General features: G+C 43.2%; 1 protein-coding gene across 7 annotated transcripts in view; it reads right to left on the reverse strand.

Annotated features, from left to right (window-relative positions):
* The window catches only part of CADPS2 (calcium dependent secretion activator 2), an 854105-nt gene that overhangs the window by 37225 nt on the left and 791957 nt on the right, over positions 1-24923 (reverse strand). For 6 of the 7 annotated variants that reach the window (XM_069764895.1, XM_069764893.1, XM_069764892.1 and 3 more), the window contains one exon: positions 17271-17378. In XM_069764895.1, coding sequence (XP_069620996.1) covers positions 17271-17378 — 108 coding nt within the window. Of the gene's footprint in view, positions 1-17270; positions 17379-23883; positions 24053-24923 lie in introns of those variants that run through there. The other variant, XM_069764894.1, reaches the window with a different exon arrangement.

Genomic DNA, 24923 nt, shown 5'->3' on the forward strand with positions numbered 1-24923 from the left:
CTTCGGCTGGTTCTGTCCATGGACTTCCTCTGGTGGGTGTTTCTGAGTTTCCTTCCACAGGTGACGAGGTTAATTCGTTAGCTGCTGCTCTATTTAACTCCACTTAGATCTTTGCTCCTGGCCACCTGTCAATGTTCCAGTATTGGTCTAGTTCACTCCTGGATCGTTCTTGTGACCCGTCTTCCCATCAGAAGCTAAGTTCCAGCTTGTATTTCTTTGGTTTGCTATTTTTCTGTCCAGCTTGCTATTTAATTTGTTGTCTTGCTTGCTGGAAGCTCTGGGACGCAGAGGGAGCGCCTCCGCACCGTGAGTCGGTGCGGAGGGTCTTTTTGCGCCCTCTGCGTGGTCTTTTTGTAGGTTTTTGTGCTGACCGCAAAGTAACCTTTCCTATCCTCGGTCTGTTCAGTAAGTCGGGCCTCACTTTGCTAAATCTATTTCATCTCTGTGTTTGTATTTTCATCTTTACTCACAGTCATTATATGTGGGGGGCTGCCTTTTCCTTTGGGGAATTTCTCTGAGGCAAGGTAGGCTTTATTTTTCTACCTTCAGGGCTAGCTAGTTTCTTAGGCTGTGCCGAGTTGCATAGGGAGCGTTAGGCGCAATCCACAGCTATTTCTAGTGTGTTTGATAGGTTTAGGGATTGCGGTCAGCAGAGTTCCCACGTCCCAGAGCTCGTTCTTATTATCAGTAATTATCAGGTCATTCCGTGTGCTCTTAACCACCAGGTCCATTATTGTCCTGACCACCAGGTCAGAACAATCCGCTATCTGTCAGAAAACTCTCTTCTCGACCCTCTTCAATTTGGTTTCCGCTCTTTACACTCTACTGAAACAACCCTCGCTAAAGTCTCTAATAATCTACTAACGGCTAAATCTAACGGTCACTACTCCATGCTAATTCTCTTGGATCTCACCGCAACATTTGACACTGTGGATCATCAGCTCCTCCTCACTATGCTACACTCCATCGGCCTCAACGACACCGTTCTCTCCTGGTTCTCCTATCTCTCTGACCGCTCTTTCACTGTATCATTTGCAGGCTCCTCCTCTCATCTTCCCCTTACTGTTGGGGTTCCTCAAGGATCAGTCCTAGGCCCCCCCTCCTCTTCTTTTTGTATACTGCTCCTATTGGACAATCAGTAGATTTGGGTTCCAGTACCATCTTTATGCTGATGACACCCAATTACGCCTGCCTTTTGCTATGTGCACACGTAAGAATTTTCTGCACAAAATACGCATCTCCTGGCAGAATCCGCTGCTGCGGATTTGCTGCGGTTTTAGCGCGTTTTTTGTGCGGAATTGATGCGGATTTTCTGCAGTTTTTACCACTGCGGATTTCTATTAATGGAGGGGTGCAGAAACGCTGCAGATCTGCACAAAAGAAGTGACATGCACTTCTTTGAAATCTGCAGTGTTTCTGCGCAGATTTTTCTGCACCATGTGCACAGCTTTTTTTTTCACATTGATTTACATTGTACTGTAAATCACAGTGCAGATCTGCAGCGCTTCTGCGTAGAAAAAAACGCTGTAGGTCTGCACTAAATCTGCATCGTGTGCACACAGCCTTAGAAAACACCAGTGACTGTCTTACCGCTGTCTCTAACATCATGTCCTCCCTCTATCTGAAACTGAACCTGTCAAAAACTGAACTCTTTGTGTTTCCTCCCTCTACTAATGTGCCTATGCCTGACATTGCCATCTCCGTGTGTGGTTCCACCATTACTCCCAAGCAACATGCCTGCCGCCTTGGGGTCATATTTGATTCCGAACTTTCATTCACTCCCTACATCCGATCCCTGGCTCGCTCTTGTTATCTGCACCTCAAAAATATTTCTAGAATTCGACCTTTTCTTACTTTCGACACTGCAAAAACTCTTACTGTTTCTCTTATTCATTCTTGTCTGGACTATTGTAGCTCTCTACTTATCGGCCTCCTTCTTGCCAAACTCTCCCCTCTCCAGTCTGTCATGAATGCTGCAGCCAGGATCATATTCCTCACCAATAATTATACCGATGCCTCTACCTTGTGCCAGTCATTACACTGGTTACCCATCCACTCCAGAATCCAGTACAAACTTATTACCCTCATCCACAAAGCACTCCATGGCTCAGCATCACCTTACAGCTCCTCCCTGGTCTCAGTCTACCACCCTACCCGTACTCTCCGCTCTGCTAATGACCTGAGGTTAGCATCCTCAATAATTAGAACCTCCCACTCCCGTCTCCAAGACTTTTCACGTGCTGCGCCAATTCTTTGGAATGCACTACCCAGGTTAATACGATTAATCCTCAATCCCACAGTTTTAAGCATGCCCTAAAAAAGCATTTGCTCAGACTGGCCTACCGCCTCAACGCATTAACCCAACTATCTCTGTGTGACTTATTCACAAAAAACCCCCCAAAAAACTTACACCATAATCAGGTTCCTCGCATCATGTTCTCATAAGCTTTATGCATGTAATAGCCCTCTGGGTCTGTACTGTTATATAGTTAGGCTGTTAACTGGTTCGTGAAGCTTTACATGACCACTCGATTCTTACACTATGGCTGGTCCGAACAACAAAAGCAATTGTTACCATCCACCTCTCGTTTCTCCCCTTTTACCTCATAGTTTGTCAGCTTGTGAGCAGGGCCCTCATTCCTCTTGGTATCTGTTTTGATCTGTGTTTATTGTTATGCTGTCTGTACAAGTACCCTCTATAATGTAAAGTGTTGCGGAATATGTTGGCGCTATATAAATACAATTATTATTACTACTACTACACAGGCTGCTCAGTGTAGCACAAACAACTATACACACAGTACTGTGTAAAAGTGTAAAATACTGCACAGTAAAAATTATTTTAAAAATAGAAGTGTTGATAGTTTATTTTGTGCACGTAAAATGCAAAGTGAGTGGAAAAAAAAAGCATAACACACAGCATAAATTATTCTTTGAAGATCTATGGTTCGTTCTACATGGACGTAGGCTTGTGCAAATCCGTCTCCCTCTTCACGTAATCCCAGACTAACTTAATGATGTTTAAATCAGGGTTCTGTTAGAGCCTTAATATACCGTAATTTCCTGGACTCCTTCTTATTCTTTACTCTTAAGTTCATTATTAATGACATTGGTTGTAGGTTTGTGGTCATTGTTCTTCTCTAGCATAAATTTAGAGCCAATTAAGGGCCCTCTAATGGTATTGCCTGATGAATAGCTTGGTGTACTTGGGTACCATTGTTTTGCCGATAGTTCGGAGCTAATTGCAATTGCTGGTTATCATTCTATTTTTAAGATAAGTAAGCATGATGTGGTTTTCATCTGCTGCACTATGTTTCCATGCCCGACCACAGCATCTATGGTTTTCAACATTGCCCATTTCTTGGTGTCCTCAATGCTTAATAATAAATAATCTTTATTTTTATATAGCGCTAACATATTCCGCAGCGCTTTACATTTTTTGCACACATTATCATCGCTGTCCCAGATGGGGCTCACAATCTAAATTCCCTATCAGTATGTCTTTGGAATGTGGGAGGAAACCGGAGTGCCCGGAGGAAACCCACGCAAACACGGAGAGAACATACAAACTCTTTGCAGATGTTGTCCTTGGTGGGGTTCGAACCCAGGACTCCAGCGCTGCAAGGCTGCAGTGCTAACCACTGCGCCACCGTGCCGCCCATTATTAGAAATAAAAGGCAGTTATTCATGAGAGAGGCATCAAATTTGCTTTAAATTCATTCTGCAGTAGAATAGCGACCCCAGACATACAACCAAAGCCATTAACCTCTTTCTGACATCCGACGTACTATCCCGTCCATGTGACCCGGGCCCGTATGACCATAAAAGGGATAGTACGTCATGCCTTTTAATGCGACTTAAGTTGCGGTGATCGCATTAAAATTCCGACGCCATCTTACCTGGAGGAAGATTGTGTCGGCATCCAAGGGCCTGTCTCCGCCCACCCTATCTCCCAATTGCTGTGATTGGCTGTTCAATTCTGAACAGCCAATCGCAGCCTTTCTCATGGTTTCAGCCAATCAGATTGTTTGAAACAGTGAAGTCCCAGGCTAGGATCGAGTACCGATGAATTCGATCCTAGGCCGGTGCCCGGCAAAGCCAGGCATTAGCCAAAAATGCTCAGATCACATTTATCGCGCCAATTGCAAGACACAGCAGCGGTGTTTCCGCGCTGTGCCCTGCTGGTACCTGCCTTGATCGGTGCTGTAATAGCACCGATCCTAGGCCGGTGCCTAGGACAGGTCTAGCGTGCCTAGGACAGGCCTAGCAAGGCCTGTAGCTGCTGATTGGTGTGATCGATGTAAAAGTCGATCGCACCAATCACAAGGGACTGCAGCGGTGTGCCCGCACTATGCCCTGCCGGTGACCTGCCTAGGATCGGAGCTGTGAGCTACGATCCTAGGCCAGTGCCTAGCAACACCGGCGTCACCAGGGCCACCTCTGATTGGTGGGATCGATGTGATCATCTATCCCACCAATGACAAGTCACAGCAGCGGTGTGACCGCTCTGTGACCTGCCTCTGACCACTCCGCAGGAACCCTCACACTAGCTGAGGATTCCTGCAGAGCGGTCACACTGACACCACAATTCCTGCTGAAGGAAGAAAGAAAGAAGACAGAACAAATAAGAGAGAAGAGAGACTACAACCGTAAGTGTTGATCCCCAATCCCTGCCTGATGTCTCTTCATCCACCCCAATCCCCCCTCTTTTTACCCCCCTCCACCCACCCTTTGCGCTGCCTCTGTGAGCACATTTAGCAGCCGCCGAACATTGACTGGTGATGCAGTTCACCGATCAACACTCGTGCTCGCTTTTCTTTTTCACCCCCCTTTGCGCCGACGAGCGTTGATTGGTGATGCAGTTCACTGATCAACACTCGTGCTCGCTTCTCTTTTTCACCCCCCTCTGAGCACACATCCAGCAGCCGCCGAACTTTGCTAAGTGATGCAGTTCACTTATCAGAGCTTACTTTTTTTTTCACACCCCCTGCACACATCCAGCAGCCATGTCGAATTCGTGCCTGCCGTTTTCCTTTATTTCACACCCCCGTTTGCACATCTAGCAGCCGCACAAAGCTTGTGCCTGCCGTTTTCCTTTTTTTTTTTTTTCACATCCCCATGCACACATCCAGCAGTCACGCCAAACTTGTGCCTGCCGTTTTCCTTTTTTTCACACCCGCGTGCACATATCCAGCAGCTACGCTGAACTCGTGCTTGCTGTTTTCCTTTTTTTTCACACCCCCGTGCGCACATCCAGCAGCCGCACTGAACTCGTGCCTGCCGTTTTCCTTTTCTTCACACCTCCGTGCGCACATCCAGCAGCCGCGCTGAACTTGTGCCTGCTGTTTTCCATTTTTTTTCACACCTGGTGCGCATATCCAGCAGTCGCCAAATTTTGATAAGTGACACAGTTCATTAATCAGAGCTAGGACCTGCTGTTTTAGACTTTTCTTTTCACAGGTATTTCCCCCCCCCTTGTTGCTTTTTTTCTTTTAGCTTTTTCTTTTTCAGACAATTTTGCACCAATCACTATCCCCCGACCACATACAGTTATAAATACAGTACACGCAAAGCACCATATTCACAAAAAAGTGCCGCCCGTCACGTTCGTCCCAACAGCGCTATTCAGTAGAGGAAGCATTTTCTTTCCTTGCCTCCGACACTGATAGTGAGGGAGAGTATCCCACATTTCTGTACTTTTTGGATTCTTCATCCTCTTCTTCCTCGGGTCCTGTGGAACTGCCACACAGATGTCCCAGGACAGAAGATGAGGCAGCGCCCACTCCTGAAGATGAACGAGCGCACCCCTCTTCAGACCCCATATGGACCTCGCCCCCCCGAAAATTATGAGCCACTGATTCCTGATTTTGTGGCAGAATCAGGAATCAAGTTTGACACCACCGGCCTCAAAGAAATAGACTTTTTCAAAGTTTTTTTCTCTAAGGATTTTATTAACCTCATGGTAGAGCAAACTAATTTGTATGCTCGGCAATTTTTGGCGCAAAACCCCGATTCATCATTTTCTAACTGGTGTTCTGTAGACGCAGTTGAAATGATGCAGTTTTGGGGCCTGGTCCTTCATATGGGGATCATGAAGAAGCTAGAACTTCGGCAATATTGGAGTGTTGACATTTTATACAACACTCCAGTGTTCCGAATGTTCATGCTACAGACGCGTTTTGAGGCCATCCACAAATTTGTGCATTGTACCAATAATGCACAGTATCCCGCACGAGATGACCCGAACTTTGACCGTCTGTTCAAAGTTCGGGCGGTCATCATACACTTCAGGAAAAATTTTGCATAAGTGTACGTGCCCCAAAGGGACATCTGCCAGGAGGAGTCCTTGGTTCATTTTAAGAGAAGGCTCAGTTTCTGTTAGTACTTGCCCAGCAAGAGGGCCAGATACGGAATCAAACTCTATAAGCTGTGAGAGAGTACCTCAGGGTACACCTACAGCTTTGGAGTATATGAAAAAAAGGACAACAGGATTGAATCCCGTGAGTGTCTCCCTCTCCTGGGAGTGAGTGGGAAAATTGTGTGGGATTTGGTGCACCCATTGCAGGATAAAGTTTTTCACCTCTATACTGATAACTTTTATTCCAACATCCCACTATTCAAATCTCTCTTTGAGCGAGGTACCGCAGCCTGCGGTACTGTCCACAAAAATCAGAGAGGCCTCCCGAAAGCACTACTTAGTGAGATGCTCAGAAGGGGTGACAGCAGAGCCCAATGTGGGGACCACCTGCTGGTGCTCAAGTGCAAGAGGGATGTCCTTCTCTTGACCACCATACACGTGATGGCAGCGCGCACAGCACTCTACAAGGTACCTCTACACAGGTCAGCAAACCTGATTGTCTACTGGGGTACAACAAAAACATGGGGGGCGTTGATCTCTCCGATCAACTCCTCCAACCATACAGTGCTTTGAGAAAGGTCAAGGTGTGGTATAAAAAGCTGTCCGTGCAAACGTACAAATGGCAATGCTCAATGCTTTCCTACTGTCACGATATGCATGCCACACCGATATGTTGTACCTTCAGTTCCAGGAGGTAGTGGTTAAGGCCCTGATATTTGGCACTCGAGAAGGAACGGGCCCCAGTACTTCCGGAACTGAAGGTGCTCGTATTGTACTAGGTCAGCATTTCCCGGGGGTGGTCCCGCCAACTGGAAGGAAAGTTAGGCTGCAAAAAAGGTGCCAAGCGTATTACAAAAGGGAAATACGCAAGGACACCATTTATCAATGCAACACCTGCCCCGATAAACCTGGCCTGTGTATGAAAGATTGCTTCAAATTGTACCACACCTCCATACACTACAAATTTACTTAGATTTACAGGAAACAGTAGATTAGTTCCAAAGACGTGGCACATCTAGATAAGTTCCTTGGGGGTCTAGTTTCCAAAATGTCACTTGTGTTTTTTTTCTACTGTTCAGGAACATCAGAGGCTCTGCAAATGGAACATGATGCCCGCAGACGATTCCATCAAAGTCTGCATTCCAAAACGTCACTACTTTTGTTTCAAGCCCCAATGTGTGCCCAAACAGTTTTTTCCCACATATGGGATTTCAGCATACTCAGGACAAATTGGACAACAACTTTTGGGGTCCAATTTCTCCTGTTACCCTTGAGAAAATAAAAAAAATTGAGGACTAAAAGATCATTTTTGTGGGCAAAAAATAGGATTTTTTATTTTCATGCCCGTGCTTTATCAACTTTAGTGAAACACTTGCGGGTTCAAAGTTCTCATCACACATCTAGATAAGTTCCTTAGGGGGTCCAGTTTCCAAAATAGGGTCATTTGTGGGGGGTTTCTACGGTTTACGTACATCTATGGCTCTGCAAACAGAACATGATGCCTGCAGACCATTCCATCCAAGTCTGCATATCAAAATGTCACTACTTCCTTTCTGAGCCCCGACGTGTGCCCAAACAGTAGTTTTCTCACACTTATGGGGTACCAAAATACTCAGGACAAATTGGACAACAACTTTTGGGGTGCAATTTCTCCTGTTACCGTTGGGAAAATAAAAAATAAAAAAAATCATTTTTGTGGAAAAAACTTCATTTTTTCATGCCCGGGCATTATAAACTTTAGTCAAACATTTGGGGGTTCAAAGTGCTCACCACACATCAAGATAGGTTCCTTAGGGGGTATAGTTTCCAAAAAGGGGTCACTTGTAAGGGGTTTGCATCATTTAGGCACATCAGGGGATTGCCAAACGCAACACGGCGTTTGATCTCAATTCCAGCCAATTTTGGTTTGAAAAAGTCAAATGGCGCTCCTTCCCTCCCGAAGCCTGCCGTGCGCCCAAACAGTGATTCCCTCTACATATGGTGTATCAACGTACTTAGGACAAATTTGACAACTTTTGGGATCCAATTTCTCCTGTTACTCTTGGGAAAATAAAAAAATGGGGACTAAATGATCATGTTTGTGGAAAAAATATGATTTTTTATTTTCACGCCCGGGCGTTATAAACTTTTGTGAAACACTTGGAGGATCAAAGTGCTCACCACATATCTAAATAAGTTTCTTAGGGGGTCTAGTTTCTAAAATGGGGTCACTTGTGGGGGTTTCCACCGTTTTGGCACATCATGGGTTCGCCAAACACGATAAGGGGTCTGATCTCAATCCCAGCCAATTTGGGTTTGAAAAAGTCAAACGGCGCTCCTTCCCTTCTGAGCCCTGCCATGCTCCCAAATAGTGGTTTTCCCCGACATAGGGAATGTCGGCGTACTCAGGAGATATTGCACAACAATTTTATCTGTTCAATTTCTCCTTTTACCTTTGTGAAAATAAAAAAATTGTTGCTAAAAGATCATTTTTGTGACTAAAAAGTTAAATGTTCATTTTTTCCTTCCACGTTGTTTCTGCTCCTGTGAAACACCTTATGGGTTAATAGACTTCTTGAATGTGGTTTTGATCGGCCTGAGGGGTGCAGTTTTTAGAATGGTGTCGCTTTTGGGTATTTTCTGCCATATAGACCCCTCAAAGTGACTTCGAATGTGAGGTGTTCCCTAAAAAAATAGTTTTGTAAATGTTGTTGTAAAAATGAGAAATTGCTGGTTAATTTTTAACCCTTATAACGTCCTAATAAAAAAAAATAGTTCCAAATTTGTGCTGATGTGGGGAATGTTATTTAATAACTATTTTGTGTGACATATTTCTCTGTTTTAAGGGCACAAAAATTCAAAGTTTGAAAATTGCTACATTTTTGCCAAATTTCCGTTTTTTACACAAATTAACGCAAGTTATGTAGAAGAAATTTTACCACTAAAGTGAAGTACAATGTGTCATGAGAAAACAATGTCAGAATCATTAAGATCCGTTGAAGCATCCTGGAGTTATTACCTCATAAAGGGACAGTTGTCAGAATTGTAAAAATTGGCGCGGTCATTAACGTGCAAACTACACTTGGGGGTAAAGGGGTTGAACCTACCAACTCTGACCTTCATTTTACTTTCCGAGACCCTTTTTAATCTCATGCAGCTATGTGTGCAGTTAGTTAATGTTTATGTTCAGGGTTTCCTGACAGCAGTCCTTTAGACCAGAGGTCCCCAACTCCAGTCCTCAAGGCCCACCAACAGGTCATGTTTTCAGGATTTCCTTAGTCTTGCCCAGGTAATAATTGCATCACCTGTGCAATGCAAAGGAAATCCTGAAAACATGACCTGTTGGTGGGCCTTGAGGACTGGAGTTGGGGACCTCTGCTTTAGACCATCAAGACTATATTTACCATGATTCATTGCACCACACACATCCCTAACTCCATGCTCAGTATCTGTCACTTCATCTAGTTGGCTAAGCCTCTTTCACACTTCAGTCTTCTGGCGTGAGTCAAAATCCGTCAAATACAGTGAAAAACGGAAACAACGGATCTGTTTTTTTGACGGATCCGTATAGCGGATCTGTCGAAAAGCCTGGTCCATTGCATCCATTTTTCGACGATCCATTTTTTCATATCTTCACATGGGAGGCTCCCAAACGTGATTGGCTACTGGAAAATAATGAAAACCTATATATTGAGTGTTTTAACCCCTTCCTGACCTGTGACACAGCGTATGCGTCATGAAAGTCGGTGCCAATCCGACCTGTGACGCATATGCTATGTCACAGAATGATCGCGTCCCTGCAGATCGGGTGAAAGGGTTAACTCCCATTTCACCCGATCTGCAGGGACAGGGGGAGTGGTAGTTTAGCCCAGGGGGGTGCCTTCACCCCCCGTGGCTACGATCGCTCTGATTGGCTGTTAAAAGTGAAACTGCCAATCAGAGCGATTTGTAATATTTCACCTAAAAACTGGTGAAATATTACAATCCAGCCATGGCCGATGCTGCAATATCATCGGCCATGGCTGGAAACACTTATGTGCACCCACCCCACCGATCACCCCCCCAGCCCCCCGATCTGTGGTCCGCTCCCCTCCGTCCTGTGCTCCGCTCCCCCGTCCTCCTGTCCGCTCCCCCCGTGCTCCAATCACACCCCCGTGCTCCAATCAAACCCCCCGCACTCCGATCACCCCACCCCCGCCCAGCGATCCCCCGTGCTCCGATCCACCCCCCCGCACAGCGATCCCCCACCCCGTGCTCAAATCCACCCCCCGTGTTCCGATCCACCCCCCCGTGCTCCGATCCACCCCCCAGTGCTCCGACGCCCCCCCCGTGCCCTGATCTCCCCCCCCCTTATACTTACCCGGCCTCCCGGGATCCGTCCGTCTTCTTTCCTGGGCGCCGCCATCTTCCAAAATGGCGGGCGCATTTGCAGTGCGCCCGCCGAATCTGCCGGCCGGCAGATTCGTTCCAAAGTGAGTTTTGATCACTGAGATATAACCTATCTCAGTGATCAAAATAAAAAAAAAATAGTAAATGCCCCCCCACCCCCTTGTCACCCCCATAGGTAGGGACAATAAAAAAAAAATATTTTTTTTTTCCACTAAGGTTGGGGTAAGAACTAGGGTTAGGGTTAGGGGTAGGGTTAGGGGTAGGGTTAGGGTTAGGGGTAGGGTTTCGGTATGTGCACACGTATTCTGTTCCTCTGCGGATTTTTCCGCTGCGGATTTGATAAATCCGCAGTGCTTAACCGCTGTGGATTTATCGCGGATTTACCGCGGTTTTTCTGCGCATTTCACTGCGGTTTTACAACTGCAATTTTCTATTGGAGCAGTTGTAAAACCGATGTGGAATCCGCACAAAGAAGTGACATGCTGCGGAATGTAAACCGCTGCGTTTCCGTGCAGTTTTTCCGCAGCATGTGTACAGCGATTTTTGTTTCCCATAGGTTTACATTGAACTGTAAACTCATGGGAAACTGCTGCGGATCCGCAGCGTTTTCCGCACCGTGTGCACATACCTTTAGAATTAGGCTATGTGCACACGGTGCGGATTTGGCTGCGGATCCGCAGCGGATTGGCCGCTGCGGATTCGCAGCAGTGTTCCATCAGGTTTACAGTTCCATGTAAACCTATGGAAAACCAAATCCGCTGTGCCCATGGTGCGGAAAATACCGCGCGGAAACGCTGCGTTGTATTTTCCGCAGCATATCAATTCTTTGTGCGGATTCCGCAGCGTTTTACACCTGTTCCTCAATAGGAATCCACAGGTGAAATCCGCACAAAAAACACTGGAAATCCACGGTAAATCCGCAGGTAAAACGCAGTGCCCTTTACCCGCGGATTTTTCAAAAATGATGCTGAAAAATCTCACACGAATCCGCAACGTTGACATATAGCCTTAGGGTTAGGGTTGGAATTAGGGTTGTAGTTAGGGTTAGGGGTGTGTTGGGGTTAGGGTTGTGGTTAGGGGTGTGTTGGGGTTAGGGTTGTGATTAGGGTTATGGCTACAGTTGGGATTAGGGTTAGGGGTGTGTTGGGGTTAGTGTTGGAGGTAGAATTGAGGGGTTACCACTGTTTAGGCACATCAGGGGTCTCCAAACGCAACATGGCGCCACCATTGATTCCAGCCAATCTTGTATTCATAAAGTCAAATGGTGCTCCCTCACTTCCGAGCCCTGACGTGCGCCCAAACAGTGGTTTACCCCCACATATGGGGTACCAGCATACTCAGAACAAACTGCGCAACAATTACTGGGGTCCAATTTCTCCTGTTACCCTTGTGAAAATAAAAAATTGCTTGCTAAAACATCATTTTTGAGGAAAGAAAAATGATTTTTTATTTTCACGGCTCTGCGTTGTAAACGTCTGTGAAGCACTTGGGGGTTCAAAGTGCTCACCACATATCTAGATAAGTTCCTTGGGGGGTCTAGTTTCTAAAATGGGGCCACTTGTGGGGGGTTTCTACTGTTTAGGCACACCAGGGGCTCTGCAAACGCAACGTGACGTCCGCAGACCATTCCATCAAAGTCTGCATTTCAAAAGTCACTACTTCCCTTCTGAGCCCCGACGTGTGCCCAAACAGTGGTTTACCCCCACACATGGGGTATCAGCGTACTCAAGAGAAACTGGACAACAACTTATGGGGTCCAATTTCTCCTGTAACCCTTAAGAAAATAAAAAATTCTGGGCTAAAAAATTATTTTTGAGGAAAGAAAACGTATTTATTATTTTCACTGCTCTGTGTTATGAACTTCTGTGAAGCACTTGGGGGTTCAAAGTGCTCACCTCACATCTAGATAAGTTCCTTTCGGGGTCTAGTTTCCAAAATGTGGTCACTTGTGGGGGGTTTCTACTGTTTAGCCACATCAGGGGCTCTGCAAACGCAACGTGACGCCCGCAGAGCATTCCATCAAAGTCTGCATTTCAAAACGTCACTACTTCACTTCCGCGCCCCAGCATGTGCCTAAACAGTGGTTTACCCCCACATATGGGGTATCAGCGTACTCAGGAGAAACTGGCCAACAACGTTTGGGGACAAATTTCTCCTGTTACCCTTGGGAAAATAAAAAATTGCGGTCTAAAAAATCACTTTTGAGAAAATAAATTTTTTTTTTTTAATTTTCATGGCTCTGCATTATAAACTTCTGTGAAGCACTTGAGGGTTTAAAGTGCTCACCACACATCTAGATTAGTTCCTTTGGGGGTCTAGTTTCCAAAATGGGGTCATTTGTGGGGGATCTCCAATGTTTAGGCACACAAGGGCTCTCCAAACGCGACATGGTGTCCGCTAATGATTGGAGCTAATTTTCCATTTAAAAAGCCAAATGGCGTGCCTTCCCTTCTGAGCCCTGCCGTGCGCCCAAACAGTGGTTTACCCCCACATATGGGGTATCTGCGTACTCAGGACAAACTGGACAACAACATTTGCGGTCCAATTTCTCCTATTACCCTTGGCAAAATAGGAAATTCCAGGCTAAAAAATCATTTTTGAGAAAAGAAAAATTATTTTTTATTTTCATGGCTCTGCATTATAAACTTCTGTGAAGCACCTGGGGGTTTAAAGTGCTCAGTATGCATCTAGATAAGTTCCTTGGGGGGGTCTAGTTTCCAAAATGGGGTCACTTGTGGGGGAGCTCCAATGCATAGGCACAGAAGGGCTCTCCAAACGCGACATGGTGTCCGCTAACAATTGGAGCTAATTTTCCATTCAAAAAGTCAAATGGCGCGCCTTCCCTTCCGAGCCCTGCCGTGTGCCCAAACAGCGGTTTACCCCCACATATGAGGTATCGGCGTACTCGGGAGAAATTGCTCAACAAATTTTAGGATCCATTTTATCCTATTGCCCATGTGAAAATGAAAAAATTGAGGCGAAAAAAAATTTTGTGTGGAAAAAAAAGTACTTTTTCATTTTTACGGATCAATTTGTGAAGCACCTGGGGGTTAAAAGTGCTCACTATGCATCTAGATAAGTTCCTTGGGGGGTCCAGTTTCCAAAATGGGGTCACTTGTGGGGGAGCTCCAATGTTTAGGCACACAGGGTCTCTCCAAACGCCACATGTGTCCGCTAACGATGGAGATAATTTTTCATTCAAAAAGTCAAATGGCGCTCCTTCCCTTCCGAGCCTTACCATGTGCCCAAACAGTGGTTTACCTCCACATGTGAGGTATCGGTGTACTCAGGAGAAATTGCCCAACAAATTTTAGGATCCATTTTATCCTGTTGTCCATGTGAAAATGAAAAAATTGAGGCTAAAAGAATTTTTTTGTGAAAAAAAAAGTACTTTTTCATTTTTACGGATCAATTTGTGAAGCACCTGGGGGTTTAAAGGGCTCACTATGCATGTAGATAAGTTCCTTGGGGCGTCTAGTTTCCAAAATGGGGTCACTTGTGGGGGAGCTCCAATTTTTAGGCACACGGGGGCTCTCCAAACGTGACATGGTGTCCGCTAAAGAGTGCAGCCAATTTTTCATTCAAAAAGTCAAATGGCGCTCCTTCCCTTCCAAGCCCTGCCGTGCGCCCAAACAGTGGTTTACCCCAACATATGAGGTATCCCTGTACTCAGGACAAATTGGACAACAACTTTCGTGGTTCAGTTTCTCCTTTTACCATTGGGAAAATAAAAAAATTGTTGCTGAAAAATCATTTTTGTGACTAAAAAGTTAAATGTTCATTTTTTCCTTCCATGTTGCTTCTGCTGCTGTGAAGCACCTGAAGGGTTAATAAACTTCTTGAATGTGGTACCATGAGGGGTGCAGTTTTTAGAATGGTGTCACTTTTGGGTATTTTCAGCCATATAGACCCCTCAAACTGACTTCAAATGAGAGGTGGTCCCTAAAAAAAATGGTTTTGTAAATTTTGTTGTAAAAATGAGAAATCGCTGGTCAAATTTTAACCCTTATAACTTCCTAGCAAAAAAAAATTTTGTTTCCAAAATTGTGCTGATGTAAAGTATACATGTGGGAAATGTTATTTATTAACTATTTTGCGTCACATAACTCTCTGGTTTAACAGAATAAAAATTCAAAATGTGAAAATTGCGAAATTTTCAAAATTTTCGCCAAATTTCCGTTTTTATCACAAATAAACACAGAATTTATTGACCTAAATTTACCACTAACATGAAGCCCAATATGTCACGAAAAAACAATCTCAGAACCGCTAGGATCCATTGAAGCGTTCCTGAGTTATTACCTCATAAAGGGACACTGGTCAGAATTGCAAAAAAAGGCAAGGTCTTTAAGGTCAAAATAGGCTGGGTCATGAAGGGGTTAACACCCCATCTTTGAGAGGTTGTAGAGCAAGTGGCAGAAATGGAAGGAGTTCTAGCAAATATTGTGACCATCCATGCATCTATCCATCAGGCAGGTTGCTGGCAGGATTCTTGCTTGTATGCTTCTTGCTGGCACATTAAGGAATGAAGCCACATGGCAGGTTTATATAATTTAGGGCTGTCTGGCCAATTGGCTGCTAAATACAGATTTGGAGCATGCTCAGTGTAAAAAACAGAATCCGTCTCTGGATTCCGTCATTTGACGGACAGCTACAGATCCAGCGCCCATAGGCTTCCATTTTAGTCAACAATGGATGCTGCAGGATCTGTCGCTGTCCGACTTTTTGACACAAAAAAACGTTACTTTGTCCGTCCTCTCCAGACGACAAATAAACAAATTCCGACGGATCCAGCGCACGACGGACGAAACATGAGGCCATCCGTTGTAATCCGTTGCTAATACAAGTCTATGAGAAAAAGACGGATCCAGAGGGCAAATTCGCTGGATCTGTTTTTTTCTTAAACGACGGATTTTGACTGAAACAAAAAGACCGAAGTGTGAAAGAGGCCTTATGGTTTCTGACCTACCCAACTGCACTCACAGTCTGTCTTCTTGAAAATTATTATAGTCTCAGCTTGTCAATAACAAGCATGGACCACTCTGCCATGCCTGTTCCCTGTAGTGCTGTTCCCCGTAGCACTTCTCCTCCCTTGCGGCCCTCTCATGTCACCGTCAGTGATGCTCACTGGCATACTTGTTTGCAGCCAGCTCTGTTCTCCTCTATATTTAGCTGCCCCATTTGCCCCCTTTACTCGCTGAATTCTTTGCAGTCTGTCTCTTTCCATAACTGCTAAGGAAGTTTGTGAGCACCCTGGCAGTGAATTCGCAGAAGGACAATTGTATGCAACAGGCTCCATATAGGCTGGAGGGGAACAACGAGTCAGATACTGACCCAATGAACTGATTCATGTTACAGTCCCTGCTGCTTGCTTCCTCATACACATTAGATGGCTGTTGGCCAAACTATAGTTCATCCTGAAGTCATCTAGGCCATTTTTATTTCTCAGAGGCTTTTGTTTTGCAATGGATAACTACTTTAAGTACTATCCTCAGGATATAGAAGAACAAGTGGAAAGGAAGTGATGATATGGCTTCCAGAGAGCCCTGATCTTATTATTATTGAGCCTGTGTGGGTGTCCATGCCACATATTGATTTGATTTAGATTTCTCTTTTGCTCCTTCACTACTAAAAAAAAACTTCTATTTTTTTTAAAAGAATTCTCACTGTGTAAATCAGGCTATACTAAGTTCCTCCAATAGGGGAGGAACGGAGAAGTAAGGATGTGAACACAGGCAAGAATTACTAAAATATCAATTTGTACGTATATCAAATTAAACATGAAACAAAATATTAAAAAACAGATGCCTCTAGTGTGAGAGACACTTGAATGGTACAAACCCCCTCTGTTATAACATTAGTAATATTAAGCATTTAATCATAAATAAATAAATGGGAACAATTTCATGGATAAATTCATAAAAAAATTATGTGCAATGATCGCTCAAAATAATGGTAAATATAATTATGGAATCTCAATTATTATGATTAGTCACTGTACACTGTAAAGTCACTGTATAGTATTTTAAAGTGCCAGTGCATACAAAAGTGCTTGACAAGTCACATGAGTAATCATGAGTAGTATAAGAAAAATGTTAGCGTGCCAAAGGATTGTTGATCTATGCTGGTGATGATTAGTATGAATTTTTTGCCAAGGACAAATAAAAACCACAATGGGGCAATAGAATGCAAAGAACGAGTATAATAAACTTACAGAGTACAGGGGTCTGTCCTGTGTCCCTTAGCCCCGACACGCGTTTCTTCCACACTTCTTCAGGGGCTCATTGTATAGCATTTTTCCATATCTTTCTCAAACATTTACACATTACTGTATATATAGGTAAAATTTTGGAGTAGCTGCTAACATAGGACCCTTAAGAGTACAAGTATGTAGTTTTTAATTTAATGTAAACAGATACATTGAAGTATTATTCAAGATTTAATTCGAGCACCCAAGGTGATAAATAGGTGCAAAAGGATAAAAATTGTACACAATAGCAGTCATACATCCCTGCATAACATAACATAAACAAAAACTACTTACATCAAATAACTTTTCTATGTATATTTCCTCATTGACTTTTTCCCGCAAGATATCTTGGTTTTGCCGCACAAATGTTATGTAGGTATCTGCAAGGTCCATTCCGGGTTTCTGAAAAGCAAATAATAATTCATTAAAATCATATTTAAAACCCCAAAATTAGGGGGATGCTGTTTTAAAAGTAAAAAAAAAAACAATAAAAGATATATATATATATATATGTATATATATATATATATATATATATATATATATATTCCACTACACTGTGTTCCAAATTATTATGCAAATTGGATTTAAGTGTCATAAAGATTTAATTGTTTTGTTTTTCAAATAAACTTGTGGATGGTATTGTGTCTCAGGGCTCAATAGATAACTGAAATCAATCTTAAACACATGTGATAATTAGTTTTCCAGGTGATTCTAATTAAAGGAAAACTACTTATCAATGATGTTCCACATTATTAAGCAGGCCAAAGGGTTCAAGCAATATGAGAAATAAAAAGGATCTCTCTGCTGCTAAAAAGCGTTAAATAGTGCAATGCCTTGGGCAAGGTATGTAAAAATTAGATACTTCACAAAAACTTTGTGATCATCATACTGTGAAAAGATTTGTGACTGAAACAGAGCACAGCTAGAGTTCATGCAGATAAAGGCATAATGAGGAATGTTTCTGGCAGACAAATTCATTGGATTAAGAGAGCAGCTGCCAAAATACAATTACAAAGCAGTAAACAGTTATTTGAAGCTGCTGGTGCATCTGGAGTCCCTCGAACCTCAAGGTGTATGATCCCTCAAAGGCTTGCTGTGGTGCATAAACCTACTATTCGGCCACCCCTAAACAGTGTGAATGGTGTACAGCTTGAGGACAATATGTATCTTGTCACATGTGACGTTGAGTCCCTGTACACGTCTATAGGGCATGACCATGGGATCACGGCGTGTAGTTTCTTTTTGAATATGGCTAATTTGGATGAGAATCTGGATTCTTTTATTTTAGAATTGTTACATTTTTCGTTAACGCACAATTTTTTTGTTTTTAAGGACCGTTATTTCCTACAGCTCCAGGGAACAGCGATGGGGGCGACTTGTGCGCCCTCATACGCTAACCTTTTCCTGGGGCTGTGGGAGAGGGAGGTCGTCCAAAGCACTGAGGGTATTGACGCCGTGGTCTCATGGTCTCGCTATATAGACGATGTTTTGTTCATATGGCAGGGCTCTGAGATCTCCCTTATCTCTTTCCTTAATAGGTTAAATGACAACCAATTGAATATTAACCTGACATGGAAATATAGCAAATATACAGTCGAGTTTTTGGATGTTATTCTGAAAAAAAGATGACAGAGGATTCATTACTACCACTGTTTTCCGTAAGTCCACTGCTACCAATGCACTATTACATGCTACGTCGTCACATCATCCCCAAACCTTTCGATCTGTGCCTATTAGTCAATTCCTTCGTATTAGACGCATCTGCTCAGATGATGAGACTTTTGAACAGCAAGCCAGTATTTTGAAAGGTAATCTCCAACAGAGAGGTTACAATCATAGAGCCATACGTGCTGGATATAGGAGGGCTAAATTCGCAACAAGAGATAAACTTTTAGCCCAGTCTAGACCTAAGATGCCTAGGAAATGTTCTATGAACCAACCTGTACGGTTCATAACTACCTTTAATTCAGAATGGAAAGGGATATCAGGTATCCTTGAGAAGTATTGGCCTGTCCTTTTGGCAGATGAGGATGTTGCATCACACATCTCTCGGCATCCGTCAATTACATGGCGTAGATCTAAAAATCTTAAAGACTTGCTAACTAGAAGCCACTATGTGGCTCCTCACAAGCCAATGTTTTCTGTATCGGCAGGTCCAAAATGGGGGTCATTCCAGTGTGGAGGATGCTCTGCATGCAGATTTATGGAAAGAACTTTTTCATTTGAAAGCAGTGATTCCACCAAAACTTTTTCCATTAAACACCATATTAACTGTAAAACTGAGAATGTGGTGTACTATGCAAAATGTGCATGCGGCTTAATCTACATTGGAATGACCACCCGGGAATTACGTGTACGTGTCTTGGAACACGTGCGTGATATCAAAAACTGAGCTCTAGCGGTAGATGTAAATATGTTAAAAACGATACCTAAACATTTTAGGATACATCACAATAGCGACCCTAAATGGTTCAAGGTTAGAGGGATCGATCGTGTCCAGTTGGGGATTAGAGGCGGCAACTATAAGAAAGAGCTATTAAAGAGAGAAACCAGATGGATGGTAGATCTGGACACAGTAGCCCCCAAAGGTCTCAACGAGTTTGTTAGCTTCAAATCCTTTTTAGGTTAGCGCGAATTTTAGGCTGTCCTTTTGTATGTGTATGTTTTATTTTATTTCCTGTCTTTGTGGTTTTGGTACCATTTTTAGTTGTGTCTATGTGGATTTACTTTGTGCTAATTTTTATTTGCACTTTACTTTAGAATGGTAACAGAGATTCTTTCCTTGGTGATCGCTGGCATATTTGATGGACGATGCTTATTTCATCAGTAGCAGTGCCCTTTAGAAAGTGAATATTCATACTACTGCTACATGCATAACAGCACTAAGGACAATGAGTGACCAGTCATCGCCAGAAATACATATACCGGATCACAAGTATACGAGCTTTATTCTGCTATTGTACTATGGAATATATGTATACTCCTCTGTATTTATGTTTAGTAGATACCGCTGTTATCTTTTGTATCCCACATTGCTATGTGTCTTTTTTCAATTGGTCTTCTGGGTGGGTTGTGGGTATATTTATAGGCATTTGGTCAGGATATTGCTTTAGTGCATTTATTGGGGGCTGTATAATATCTGTCCCCCAATTCTGAGCAGTAGATGCCGTTATGGCTGCATGGTATGTGGCTAGTGTGTTATAGTATGTGCACTTAGATACTCACATCTTGCATGTCTGTGTGATGACGCACGGCGCGCATGCGCTGCATCGCCGCTGTGGGGAGGCGCTCTCTGGTTGCGATGCGTGGTCATGGTTACCTGCCGGGTCATGTGACCCGGACATGTGACCGGATGACGCGCGTACTGAGCGCTGTCTCTCTCAGTGACGATGCATCATGGCGGCGGTGCGCAACTTCCCACACATGGCAGCAATTTAGGAATACATGACCGCTATAAGAAGACCAGGGCAGCACTAGGACTCTACCTCCTGACGAAGCCGGTAGCCCGGCGAAATGCGCGTCGAGGTGCGCTCCAGGTTGTGTGTCCCCTCTCTTCTGGGTCTGACCAACATGACTACAGGTATTATCACCGCGTTTACTTCACCATATATGCAGCCTTTGCCACGCACCTAGTACTCTATCAACTTGTATGAGCTATTATATTTAGATTAGGTTTAGGCGTTACATGTGGTGTATGTATTTAGCTGCGCCATTGCACCAGTGACTCGTTATGACAGTATGCTACTAGTGTGCAGCTGGACTAGTTATACCTTAACCTGTAGTCACTCTATTTGGAGAGAGGGGATGTCAGCCTTTGGCTCTGTGAAGACTCCGTTTGTGTGACCGTTTCTCACCTTGTTATTGTAAGTGTTATGTCATGTTGTTTTTATATTTTTGTAATTAATAAATAGATGGTTTTTATAGTTTAAATTACTTATGATCCAGTCTCTTCATTTTTTCTCTATTTATGCCCATTATATATTAATGGAGGGATCTTAGCAATATTATGAGGATATTTGTAGCTATTACACCCCTAAACAGTGTTAATGTGCAGAAACGGTTGCAGTGGGCCCAGACATACATGAAGACTAATTTTCAAACAGTCTTGTTTACTGATGAGTGTCGCCCAACCCTGGATGGTCCAGATGGATGGAGTAGTGGATGGCTGGTGGATGGCCACCATGTCGCAACAAGGCTGCAACGTCAGCAAGGAGGTGGTTTTGGGCCGGAATCATGGGGAAACAGCTGGTGGGGCCCTTTAAGGTTCCTGAAGGTGTGAAAATGACCTCTGCAAAGTAAATAGAGTTTCTGACTGACAACTTTCTTCCATGGTCTAAAAGCAGAAATGTGCATTCAGGAGCAAAATCATCTTCATGCATGACAATGCCCCATCTCATGCTGCAAATAATACCTCTGAGTCATTGGCTGCTATGGGCATAAAAGGAGATAAACTCATGGTGTGGCCACCATCTTCCCCTGACCTCAACCCTATAGAAAACCTTTGGAGTATCATCCAGCACAAGATCTATGAGGGTGGGAGGCAGTTCACATCAAAACAGCGGCTCTGGGAGGCTATTTTGACTTCATGCAAAGACGTACAAGCAGAAACTCTCCAAAAACTCAAGAATGCAAGAATTGTGAAGGTGATATCAAAAAAGGATTCCTATGCTAACATGTAACTTGGCCTGTTAGGATGTTTTGGAGTTAAATAGCTTTTTTGTTCAGTGAATGTGACCTTCTAATGCTGCAAATTCCACAAATGAGCATTTTCAGTTCTTTAAAACATATCAAATGTTTAGAAATTCTACTGTGCCTAATAGTTTGGAACAGTGTATTTTGAGTTTTTATTCATTTTGGAAATTATACTGTTATCATTGGGAGGTTTCTTCAATAAAATTTGATGTATACTCTAACGGGTGATGACTTTGATTAGACTGACTGTCATTTGCACCGACCATTTAGGAAAATCCAAGAAAAATGTCATCTGCATAATAATTTGGAATATAGTGTATACATACACACACAAACCAAATATATATATATATATATATATATATATATATATATATACACACACAGTAGATATATTTGTTTTTTTTGGCCCGACTTATTGAATAGGGTATTCAAAACCACCAAACAAATGAAACACAATGTTCAAACAGAAATGAATTTATCTGACAAACAAAATCTAAAACCCAGACAAGATTGCTACATAATAACAATATAAGCGGTCTTGATCATTAAGCAACATATTCTAAGTACATATAGCAGACAAATCCTTCACATAAACCTGACAATACAATGTTCTGAAACAGTTTATTTCTATGTACACTTGTGTTTGTGATACTCCAGCTTTGTATGGACTTTTGTTGTTAAAGACTTATTGCCTCCGATTTTTATGTGCTGTGATTTTACTTTGCCTCTCAAAGCAAAAGACATTTTTGAAGGTCATATTAACAAATATGATTTTACAGGCAAAAGCATTTAGAAAAAAAAAGACGTACAATGCCATTTAATAAACTGGTTACAGAACTTATAAATATCAGATAGTTTTCTGGAACAAAATACTCCACTTTAGGGTCTGTGCACATGTTGCGGATTTGGCTGCGGATCCGCAGCGGATTTGACGCTGCGAATTCGTAGCAGTTTTCCCATGCGGTTTACAGTACCATGCAAACCTATGGAAAACCAAATGCACAGTGCACATTCTGCAGAAAAAACGCGCGGAAACGCTGCGATGTCTTTTCAGCAGCATGACAATTCTTTGTGCGGATTCAGCAGCATTTTACACCTGTTCCATAATTGGAATCCCCAGGTGTGAAAACGCATGTGAAATCCGCACAAAACTGCGGTAAACCTGCAGGCAAAATGCAGGGCGTTTTACCTGCGGATTTTTCAGAATCTGCGCAGAAAAATCCGCACACGAATCTGCAACGTGTGCACATACCCTTATATTCAACATAAAGTAATTAAAATTCATTTTGGGTAACGATATCTATAGTTGGAATGATATAATCATCTCAGATCGGTCAATGTAGATTTCATAACTCAAACAATAAGGCTTAGTTCCCATTGCGTTAATGGGAAAGCGCTAACGGACAGCGTTGCATGGCGAAATTAACGCCGTGCAACGCGTCCGTTAGCGCGCCCATTCACGGCAATGGGAACGCGCAGCACTAGTGCGTGCCATGTTCGGCACGCGCTAGCGACGTGCCGGTGTTTCCTGGCGCGCCGCGGACGCTGCTTGCAGCGTCCGAGGCGCGCCCGCGGTCCGTTCCCCGCTCTCGCAGATCGGGGATCTGCGAGAGCGGGGACGTTACCGCGACCCCGGGACGCGGCCCCATTAAAAACATTGCGTTAGCGCAACCCGCTAGCGCTAAACGGATTGCACTAACGCAATGTGACCCTAGCCTAAGTGACAGAGTAACATTCTTTAAACGCTTTCTGAACGTTTAATCAATTATTAACATTTATTGTACTTGCTTATATAGAACCATTAATTCCAGACAACATCAGGGATTTACAGATATTATCATCACTGTCCCCATTGGGGCTTATAATCTAAATTTCCTATCAGTTTGTTTTTGGAGTGTGGGAGAAAACCTGAGAACGCAAAAGAAACCCAAGCAAACAATGGCTCGCTGTAAAAAAAAAATACCTTGACAAATAAAAAAATGAAACAGAATTAGATTTAATATTTATTTATAGCCAAACTATATGAAAAAAAAGGTTTGATACATAAAATCTAAAGAAAACAAGAATGCAATGATTTGGATATCTCTTATAGCCATATTTTATTGACAACAGAAGTTTTGGCCTGATACATCACGACCAGCGGAGTTCATGCTGGTCTTGATGAATAGATGTGCTGGAGTCAGATGCTCCCAATTCATGAAGAGGCGTATGAATCTTCAAGCATTAGAAGCGCTGGACAAGTGGGGTACACCATTTGTAATCCTCGCCATAAATCCTATTCCACTCACTGCAGGAGTAAGATTTGTGTTGTAGCGATTTCGACCAGCGGCGGTTGTCACACCTCCATCCTGCCAGAGCTTCACCCACTTTTGTGATATCTGGGTGAAAATGGCAACAAAATGAGTGATTATTTTTGCGCAGTTGCCAACTGCACCAAAATTATGAAACTTTTCAAAACTTTTTAAGTCATAATACTGGTGTAAAAACTTGAATTGAGTCTATAGACCACATATTTAATGTTGAGAGTTCCTTATTTTTTCAAATTAAATGGAAAAATTACTAATTTAGAAATTGATGGCAACAACACATCTCAAAACAGTTGGGACAGGGTCATGTCCGTCTACTATTGTGCAGCATTCCTTCTTTTTTCAACAGTCTGTAAATGTCTGGGAAGTGAGGAGACCAATTGCTGGAGTTTTGTGTGAAGACTGTTGTCCCATTGTTGTCTGATGTAGGATTTTAGCTGCTCAACAGAATTAGGTTGTGTTTGCCAGTGTTGTTTTAGCTTCATGGTGTGCCAAATATTTTTTACTGGTGAAAAGACTGCAAGCGACTGCAACTCTTCCTCTGAAAAGCCATACTGAAAAGCCATACAGCCTTGCAGCGCTGGAGTCCTGGGTTCAAATCCCACCAAGGACAACATCTGCAAAGAGTTTGCATGTTCTCCGTGGGTTTCCTCTGGGTTCTCCAGTTTCCTCCCACTTTCCAAAGACATACTGAAAGAGTGTGAGCCACATTGGGGACAGCGCTTTACGCGCTGCAGAATATGTGAGCGCTATATAAAATAACGATTATTATTATTGTGATGAACACAGAACGTGGTTTAGCATTGTCTTGCTGTAATATGCAAAGCCTTCCCTGAAATAGACATTGTCAGGATGGAAGCATATGTCATATCATAGTCAGCAGTGATGGTGCCTTTCTAAATCAGTAAGCTGCCCATGCCATAAGCACTATTACAACCTTATA

Source organism: Ranitomeya imitator, chromosome 4 (genome assembly GCF_032444005.1).
Source record: "Ranitomeya imitator isolate aRanImi1 chromosome 4, aRanImi1.pri, whole genome shotgun sequence".
Classification (NCBI taxonomy): domain Eukaryota; kingdom Metazoa; phylum Chordata; class Amphibia; order Anura; family Dendrobatidae; genus Ranitomeya; species Ranitomeya imitator.